Consider the following 10,267-nt stretch of genomic DNA (forward strand, 5'->3'; position numbering starts at 1 on the left):
AATCCACTCACCTCAGCCTCCCAAAGGCACGGGATTACAGGCTGAGCCACCGAGCCTGGCTTGTCTTTCTCTTAAGCACTTTCTCTTGAAGGCACAAGTCAGTACAAGGGGTCTGACTCCGGGTTTAATGTTACTGGAAGTAGACAAGTGAGAAGAATAAGATTCTTAGTGAAGTTGGGACAGAATTTATTCTCTCATTAGCACTTTTTAAATATATTGACAAACGGGAGATTTTGTTATTGTTAAACACTTAGCTTTTTGCTGCCTTTTTGACCTTTTGTGCCTGAGTCAGGGTTGGAAAAGATCTTGGAGTGCCCTGCAGCCACTTAACAAATATAAGTGTTGCTTTCATTGAAGCGTAGTTATTTCTTTTCTTTTTTTGTTTTTTTTTGAGTTGGAGTCTCGCTCTGTCGCCCAGACTGGAGTGCAGTGGCCGCTCCTGGCCACTGCAGCCTCAACCCACCGGGCTGCGGCGATCCTTCCGCCTCAGCCTTCCAAGTAGCCGGAATTACGGGCGTGCGCTACCACGCCCGACTGATTTTTTGATTTATTGTAGAGATGAGGTCTTGCCAAGTTGGCCAGGTGGGTCTCAAACCCGCGGACCCAGGCAATCCACTCACCTCAGCCTCCCAAGGCGCGGGATTACAGGCTGAGCCACCGAGCCCGGCTGAAGGGTAGTTATTTCTAAGCTTTCTAATCTTACTATACTTCCATAGATATTTTATATGTAAGCTCTAGAATTTGCCCATAGCTTTTTAAAAAATGAACACTCATCTGAATGGTCACTCCTATCTTTAGCCGAAGATAAGACAGCACCAGTGTTTTAATCCCCTGCTCCATAAGCTTCTTGAAGTCAAAATTAGAGCCTGAGCTGATAGAGCAGAAAATCTCATTCTGGTTGTCCAGCATTTTTGTAAGGTTCCACCCCACAGCCATCTGGCCTGGCCAGTTCTCCAATTAAAGAGGCAAAGGTGGCATTATATGCTTCCTTATTTGTGCGGCAACATCACTGAGGTATAAATTGGTGTGCAGCTTTAGTTGCTTATGCTGCAGAAAATGGTTAGCTAGGCAGGGCTGATGACAGTGGTTCTATTGTATTTTGGGGTGGGAGGCTTATTTCCCAATGACTTTGGCCTACATTAAAATGCTCCCATTTTGAGGCTGAACTGTTCAGGGTGGTTAACTTGGAGGCAATTCTGCAGCAAAGTTTGAGGAGGCCTGGAAAGGTATAGAAGCCCGTTTCTCTGGGTGGATTACCAAGAGGCATATTCTAAGAATCTATGTGGTGCCTTGGGAGAGGTGTCATATATTGACTTCAGTCTGTTTTACTTTTCAGAAACACTTTGAAAACACTGTATTTTTTTTTTTTTGAGTTGGAGTCTCACTCTGTCGCCCAGACTGGAGTGCACTGGCCGCTCCCGGCCACCACAGCCTCGACCTGCTGGGCTCTGGCGATCCTTCTGCCTCAGTCTTCCAAGTAGCCGGAATCAAAGGCATGCGCTACCACGCCCGGTTGATTTTTTGATTTATTGTAGAGATGAGGTCTTGCTGCCCAGGTGGGTCTCGAACCCACAGGCTCAGGCAATCCACTCACCTCAGCCTCCCAAAGGCGCGGGATTATAGGCTGAGCCACTGAGCCCGGCTTTAATTCTTTTTGAGTTGGAGTCTCACTGTCACCCAGGTTGGAGTGCAGTGGCATACTCATGGCTACTGCAGCCTCGACCTGCTGGCCTCAGATAATCCTTCTACCTCAACCTTCCAAGTAGCTGGAACCACAGGCAAGCACCACCACGTCTGGCTAATTTTTAAAAATTTATTGCAGAAATGAGGTCTTCCAAGTTGCCCAGAATAGTCTCAAACCTCTGGTCTCAGGCAGTCCTCTCACCTCCACCTCCCAAAATGCTGGGATTACAAGTATGAACCACCTGCCCAGCTTACACTGTCTTTCTTTTTTTTTTGAGTGGAGTCTCTGTCACCCAGGCTGGAGCACAGTAGCACACTCACGGCCATCCCAGCGTTGAACTTCTGGGCTCTGTCGATCCTTCCACCTCAGCCTTCCAGGTAGCTGGAACTATAGGCACATGCTACCACGCCCAGCTAATTTTTTATTTATTGTAGAGATGAGGTTTCAAGGTCTCGCCAAGTTACACAGGCTGGTCTCGAACCCGCGGGCTCAGGCAATCCACTTGCCTCAGCCTCCCAAAGTTCTGGGGTTACAGGCTGAGCTGCTGAGCCCGGCCCTAACACTGTTTTTAACTCTCGGACCATTCTTGGGAACCAGTGTCAACTTTATTCACATTTTTTTTTGAGTCAGAGTCTTACTCTGTCGCCCAGGCTGGAGTGCAGTGGCATGGTCACGGCTACCGCAGCCTTGAACTACTGGGTTCAGACAATCCTTCCGCCTTGGCCTTCCAAATAGCTGGAACTACAGGCATTTGCCATCAGGCCTGGCTAATTTTTCTTGATTTATTGTAGAGATGATGTCTTGCCAAGTTGCCCAGGCTGGTCTCGAGCCCATGGGTTCAGGCGGTCCTCTCACCTCAGCCTCCCAAACTACTGGGATTTTAGGTGTGAGCCACCATACCCGGCCTCTTCACAACTTTTTAGTCTGTTCCATGTTGGGTGCCTCTATAGACCACTGTGGCCCTTTCAGAACTCCATTACTGAGAAGGGGCCCATAGTTCCTGTGACTAGCTTTGCATCTGGTAATGAGCCCTATCCTCAAATCTGCATCTGGTGATGAGCCCTTATTCTTTTTTTTTTTGAGTTGGAGTCTCACTCTGTCGCCCAGACTGGAGTGCAGTGGCCGCTCCCGGCCACCGCAGCCTCGACCTGCTGGGCTCTGGCGATCCTTCCGCCTCAGCCTTCCAAGTGGCCGGAATTACAGGCATGCGCTACCATGCCCGGCTGATTTTTTTATTTATTGTAGAGATGAGGTCTCGCTGCCCAGGTGGGTCTCGAACCCGCGGGCTCAGGCAATCTACTCACCTCAGCCTCCCAAAGGCATGGGATTACAGGCTGAGTCACCGAGCCCAGCTGAGCCCCTTATTCTTTTTATCATTCTTCTTACTTCTCTTTAAACCCCAATGGACCCTGGAATTGACCTGTGTTGATTATGCATAGACATTTGAAGAAACTTGAAGTCTGTTGGAAGCTGGGATAATGAGTAAACTAGGGTTTCCTGAATCCTGAGCATTCTTGTGCAGGGATTGGAATGGGGGCTTAGTTATGGCTCCTCTTCTGACTTCCGTGTGACCCTGCTCTGTTCCTTAGACCTGAGATAAGGGTTAGACTAGATCTAGCCACAATTGTATGCTGTTCCAGATTGAATAGTGCATATTCTCTGATATATTCACCCAAGATATCTTTTTCTGAGGATTCAGTCCTAAAAATGCTCCTAGGAGCCACGGGCCCAGGCCCAAGAATTACAAGGAAATATATTGGGGCAGATGCTCAGCAAACCAAAAACCCCCAAGCTAAAATTAGCACCTGGATACTTCATGCTGCTCCCAAAAAGCATTTTAATCAAAGTCCAGCCCTGATTCTTTTATAGGACAGAAGATGCCCTCGATGGATCGTAAATCAATCTTGTCTCCATGCTTAGCTCAGCAGCACGGCCCTGCCCCGAGGTCTGGCTAGGAAGATGTTCTAGCTCTGCTCCCCTCAGAGATGGCCCTTTCCGTTCAGTTTCTCCCCCAGCATGAACTCAGTAGATGCCCTTTTGGAGAAAGTGAGATTAGGATCACTGGCTCTCAGACCTCACAGATCGTCTTCCTGAGGCATGAGGCTGGCCCAGACCTGGGGAATAAACCTTTTTGACCTCCGTGGGATCTGGCTGTGAGAGAATCCCAAAATAACAATCTGAGTGTTTATCTTGGGCTGCCTTCTCTCCAGGGATCTCCAAACACTTGATAAATCTGATCCAGTGCCGAGGACAGGTGGTCAGACAGTCTCTGGGAGATGGAGAAATGATGGGTCCCTGCTGGAGGCTGCAGGGTGATGGAAAATTTCTTTCTTCTGCCATCTTCATCACTTACACCCTAGCCAGAAACTACAGAGATTAACTCAGGTCACCCAGTGCTGCTTTTAACCCTTTGTGGGTATATAGGCCCTGCTTTGCTGGGGTAGACCCTGGTCAGTATTTACCTTGTTGGCCTACATCTCTGGTTGCGACAAGTTTTGCCTTTTTCTGCAGTTCATGCTCTTGTCTCATTCTTGGAGGTTCTAGATGGAAATGCAAGCCTTGGTCACTCAGTGGAGTTCTAAATCACTTCTGCAAGCCCAGACTGAGCTAGACAGTATACACACCCATGGGACCCAGGATAACGGATGTGACTGGAGTCCAAGCCTCCAGTGAAAGTTGGTAGTGTTCCTTTCTGTTTGGTGACCTGTACCCCTTTCCATTTAAGGAGGAGAACTAAAGATTTTTAACTTACATCTTGGCCTATGACAGTTTGGGGGCACAACTTCACTGAGATATTGCAGAGACCAAGAACCTTCCTTCTCTCCTCCACTTGAATTAGGGACTTGTTTTTTTGGTGTTATTTATACAGTGACCTGATTTTTCAAAATTGTAGAAACCATAGCTCCCTTATTTCTTTAGAATTACTTAAAAAATAATGGCTAACTTTATCAAGTGCCTCCTAATTGCCAAGTACAGGCATAAAGCGGTTTATATCCTTGACCTAACTTCATGGCAAGCTCATGTCACTAATAAGGAAACTAAGGCGGAGAAGAAAGTGTCCACAGTTATATTGTGGACTTGCCACTGGCGGAACAGAAACGGGCCCCTGGGTCTGTGTGATCCAAATTGGTGCTTTTCCTTTTGTCCTTTACTGTTTGTTGGTCACTGCCAGCTTTCTGCATATCTACTCACAGTGCTGCTTCTTTCTCATGTTACAGAGCCATCTGGAGCCCAAGGCTGCCCACCCTGTATCTCCTGCCACTGCCCTTGGCCTGTGCACATACCCTGTGCTGATTCTCTGCCTAGGAGAGGAACATGCAGCTGGAGATCAAAGTGGCCCTGAACTTCATCATCTCCTACCTGTACAACAAGCTGCCCCGGCGCCGGGCAGACCTGTTTGGAGAGGAGCTAGAGAGGCTTTTGAAAAAGAAATATGAAGGCCACTGGTACCCTGACAAGCCACTGAAGGGCTCTGGCTTCCGCTGCGTCCACATTGGAGAGATGGTGGATCCTGTGGTAGAGCTGGCCGCCAAGCGGAGTGGCCTGGCAGTAGAGGATGTGCGTGCTAATGTGCCTGAGGAGCTGAGTGTCTGGATTGACCCTTTTGAGGTGTCCTACCAGATTGGTGAGAAGGGAGCTGTGAAAGTGTTGTACCTGGATGACAATGAGGGCTGTGGTGTCCCGGAGCTGGACAAGGAGATCAAGAGCAGCTTCAACCCTGACGCGCAGGTGTTTGTGCCCATTGGCAGCCAGGACAGCTCCCTGTCCAACTCCCCATCGCCGTCCTTTGGCCAGTCACCCAGCCCCACCTTCATCCCCCGCTCTGCCCAGCCCATCACCTTCACCACCGCCTCCTTTGCTGCCACCAAATTTGGCTCCACCAAGATGAAGAAGGGTGGTGGGGCAGCAAATGGTGCAGGTGTAGCCAGTGGTGGGGCCGGTGGCCAGCAGCCACCACAGCAGCCTCGCATGGCCCGCTCGCCCACCAACAACCTGCTGAAGCACAAGAGCCTCTCTTTGTCTATGCATTCACTGAACTTCATCACGGCCAACCCGGCCCCTCAATCCCAGCTCTCACCCAATGCCAAGGAGTTCGTGTACAATGGCGGCGGCTCACCCAACCTCTTCTTTGATGGGGCGGATGGCCAGGGCAGTGGCACTCCAGCCCCTTTTGGGGGCAGTGGGGCTGGTACCTGCAACAGCAGCAGCTTCGACATGGCCCAGGTATTTGGAGGGGGCACCAACAGCCTCTTCCTGGAGAAGACGCCCTTTGTGGAAGGCCTCAGCTACAACCTGAACACCATGCAGTATCCCAGCCAGCCCTTCCAGCCTGTTGTGCTGGCCAACTGACCATCCACTTGCCCATGGGGCCAGGAGCACCCAAGACCACAGAAAGGAAAAAGGAAAAGAAAGGCCAAAAAAAAAGAGGAAAAGAAAAATATACAAAAAGATTTCCAATCTTCTCATTCTCACTTCTAGAAAAAAGATCCAGCCCAGGCATGGATGGGAGGGGGCTCCCAAAGCACCAAAGCGTGTTTAACTCAACCCCCCTACTGTTTGCCTGCCTGCCTGCCTGTGATTTACTTGGTTGGTTTGGGTTTTATATTTCTTTTTCTTTTTCTTTTTTACATGTAGTTTTCTATATAACATCTTTAATTAGTGGCTTCCTGTGCTAAGAATGGTCCAGATGTGAATTGCTGCTCCCTGTTCCTCCCTCCCTCCACACTCCTGGTTTAGGATTGGTGTGTCCAAGCTTGTAGGGAAGGAAGAACTGCAGCTGAAGCCTGACCCTCCCTGGAATAGGGAGCGGCTGGCCCGTGTCACTGCCTCTATTACCCAGCTTTCCTTGCACTCAAAGCCATCCAACCTCAGCAGGGCCTCTCAGGCCCTGCCACCCAAATAGGTGTGACCCTGGCCCCTATTCCCTTTCAGGCTGGGCCACAGGGAGCTGCCAGCTGGCAGCTTGACACCTTCCCCCTAGAGCTGATGTCTGTGACTACAGGGAGGTTAGCACTATGTCTAATTCAATTCCTTTCATCTCTGTCCTGTGGCCCCACCCCACTATCCCCTCCTAGTCCAGACCATCATCATGGCCCTGGAAACCTGGCCGCTGATAACATGTGGCCTCTCTTTCTCTCATGCAGCCCCTTCTTCCCTGGGCCGGAGGAGGTTGTGAGTAGAGAGGTGGGGTGTGTGTGTGTGTGTGTGTGTGTGTGTGGTTTGCTGTCCTTTTTTTAAAGGATTCCAAGCCATGTGAACCTTCCCCTCTGGATGTGATTCTGGGTTGCAGCAAGTGCTTATTTATGTGTGAGACTGGGAATGGGTCTGGGGCAGTTGTCAGTCCTTTTATTGGGCAGTACACATGGTGGGTGACGCTGCAGCTGAGCATAAGATACTCCAGGGGGAAAGCACTGCAGAAAGAACTGGTTTCCAGACTGTGGAGGGATCTGCACTTTTGTTTCTGACCAAAAAAACACAAGAAACCACAGAATAGGTTAGCTCTCTGAAGGGCAGAGGCAATACTCAAGCCTCTGATGCTTCTGAGAAGTCGCTGGACCTCATCCCTCCTGTTATGTGACCTTTGCCTAGGGAGGAGCCGCTCCCCTGAGCAGCCTTGGTGATGGTAGGGAACCGGGAGGCAGGATGAGATTTTGGAGTCAGTGTCTATAGTGGGCAGTACTGAGCCTTGAGTTGAGACTTTTTGGTCTTTTGGTTGTAGATGTTATTTGAAGATGTTTGTGCCCCTGCCTCACTGAGAGCTGCTTGGTACTTCTTGCCATACCTATGCCCTCTTACTGTCTGACCCAGCTCCACTGGACCTTGATGCTGTGAGAAGTGGTGACCTGGGCAAACCTGGCTGCCTGGTCACCCAGCCAACCCAGCCATCCCAGCCGATGTACTTGGATTGTAGAAGAGCATTTGCTCCCCTGCCTCTGCTGGAAGAGCAGTTGTTGCTCTAGCCCTAGGGGGCCCAGTGAATGTGGAGGGGAGCCGGGAGCAGAGTAGTGAACTTTTATTCCTTTGGCAAGTGGGGCACTTGACACCAGGGTCCCATCACCAGAAAGCACCAAACCCCCTGGCACCCCACCCCACCTCTTCCCCCCCAGGGGCCCCAAGTGGGCAACTGCTGTGGCAGTGGGTCCGGCCCAGACAGACACTGCCAGCATTCTCTCCCTACAGTGGGCACCAGCTCTACCTCCCTCAGTGGGCAATGCCCTGGCTTCTTGGCCTAGCACCATCTGTTTCCCTAGACTTCTCAGGGGCCAGCCCAGCCTGGGCCACCCTCTTCCTCATCCTTGGCCCCAATACAGGTGACAGGCCCAGCAGATAGCTTCTCTCTGGGAAAGGTTGGATGCTGCCTTATCCCCGCTGCTGCCCTGAACCCCTCCTCCCACGCTCACACAGAGGCACTCTCCCACACCCAGGTTGGCTTGTTTCTCACCATATACAGGGAGGAGGGGAAGACCAACCCCTTCGTGTCTTTTGAAATACGAAGAAAAATGTGTATTCAGGAGCATGACTCCACTGCTGGGCTCTTGGGCCCAGTTCAGTCTGTCTTGTCTCAAATCTAGGCATTTTGCTTCAATTTTATTTTTTTTAAGACGACAAAAACAGAAATCTGCACTAATTTACCTGGTTTCGTAGGAAAACTTTTTTTTTTATTTTTTACATTTTTTGGTGTCTGTTTGTATTGAATAATTTGCTACATTTGTAAAATGTAAGAGGTATATATAATATATGTATATTTCTAACGTAAAAAACGTAATTTTTTTCTTTTCAAGATTTTTTCTTAAAAAAGAGGAGAGAAACAGATATTTTTTCAGGAAAACAAACTTTAAAATAAAAAAAGAGGAGAATAAAACCTTTTCCTCCCCTTTCCCCACCCTCTCTGTCTGTCCCTCTTTCCCAGGATGAAATCAAAAGGTGGATTATCTTGTGACGAATGTAAACTGTTACTCCAGAATGATGTCTTTTTCTCAATGCAGTGAGCTATGGATTCTCCGGTTTTTTCCCCTAGGGATGGGAAGGGGGGCATTGAGCAAAGTGGAGAGGAGCCGGGGGAGCAGGGTAATGAACTTTTTTTCTTTAGTGAAGGAGGAATACAATCAAGCATTTTGTATTCAGACTGTTGTGCAATATTTTGGAATGGGACATTGGTGTGTTTAGAGATTTTAGTTTAAAAACAAAACAAAAAGATTGATCAAATCTGTACAGTTTATATTGTTCCAGATTTTTTTAAGTTTGTATTAAAAGCATGATATATAATAGCCTTCTGCTTGCTCCTGGCTTGTCTTGGTTCTGGGGATTCCTTTTGGGATGGAGAAAATGAGAATGGCCCAGCCCCAATAGGCTCCAAGAAATAATTAACCATCCTCACAGTGACTGAACCCTGGATGGACATAATTTTTGTCCTGGTGCCCCTTTTTGACCACATATCCATCCTATCAATACAGGACACCTAAATGTGCCCACTGTTATGGTCCTTTCCCACACTAGAAACAGGTCCCATGGGATTAAGAACTGCCCCAGAAGGGCGGGGCGTGGTGGCTCACACCTATAATCCCAGCACTTTGGGAGGCTGAGGTGAGAAGATTCCCTGAGCCCACAGGATCAAGACCAGCCTGAGCAACTTGGCGAGACCTCATCTCTACAATAAATCAAAAAATTAGCTGGGTATGGTGGTGCGTGCCTGTAGCCAGCTACTTGGAAGGCTGAGGCGGAAGGATTGCCTGAGCCCAGCAGGTCAAGGCTGCAGTGGCCATAAGCGTGCCACTGCACTCCAGCTGGGTAACAGAGTGAGACTCCAACTCAAAAAAAAAAAAAAAAAAAAGGAACTGCCCCAGTTCCCTCAACCAGCAGGTGATAGAGGCAAGGCCAGAAGCAGAGCCTTAAGAGCATGATTTTTAGAAACTGCCTGTTCCTTGGAGGAGGAATAAATCAAGTCAGTCTCCAGCCCACTCTAGATCTAGTATTTGTCCATCCCAAACCACTAGATCCTTAGAAATGGAGAAAGATCAGAGGAGCTCACCTAAGCCAGGTTCTGGCCAAAAACACAGTGTTTGGATTTTCAACCCTTTACTTGGAACTACTTTAGGGATGAGACAGCCTGGTTCAGAGAAAGGCATCCTTTTGCCATCACCATCAGCCAATTTCCTTGGGAGCTCAGGCATCTCTTCCCTTAACAGTGCCCTGGCCATGCTTTCCCCTTGCCAGGGCCAGTGCCCATTCATGCTGCCCCTCCAGGAGGGAGAGACACCATGTTGGGCCATCTCCCTGCCACTGAGCACTTCACATCTTCACATCAGTGCCCCAACAAGGGGCTGAAGTGGATGCAGGTGTTTGTTGAATCTTTATCTCACCCTCACATCAACCTGGTGATAGAAGGATAGCTCCATTTTACACTTGCGAAATGGGATCCAAGTTAGATTACCTGCCCACATTCACAGACCTACTAAGTAGGAAAGCTGAAATTTTGACTCATCTGATTTTTTCATTTATTCATTCAGTGATATTGAGCACAGTATCAGGTCACTGTCCATTGGAGAACAAATCTGGCAGTGCCTACCTTTCCAGAGCTAATGT

General features: G+C 49.0%; 1 protein-coding gene across 1 annotated transcript; it reads left to right on the plus strand.

Moving 5' to 3' along the window:
- Nucleotides 1–4,956: 4,956 nt before the first annotated feature.
- Nucleotides 4,957–8,952, plus strand: TOB2 (transducer of ERBB2, 2). Its single transcript, XM_008048392.2, has one exon. The coding sequence runs from the start codon at nucleotides 5,000–5,002 to the stop codon at nucleotides 6,032–6,034; it is 1,035 nt and encodes a 344-aa protein (XP_008046583.1). The 5' UTR covers nucleotides 4,957–4,999; the 3' UTR covers nucleotides 6,035–8,952.
- Nucleotides 8,953–10,267: the final 1,315 nt, after the last annotated feature.

Source organism: Carlito syrichta, unplaced genomic scaffold, assembly GCF_000164805.1.
Source record: "Carlito syrichta isolate Samal-C Ts95f unplaced genomic scaffold, Tarsius_syrichta-2.0.1 Scaffold123387, whole genome shotgun sequence".
Classification (NCBI taxonomy): Eukaryota; Metazoa; Chordata; class Mammalia; order Primates; family Tarsiidae; genus Carlito; species Carlito syrichta.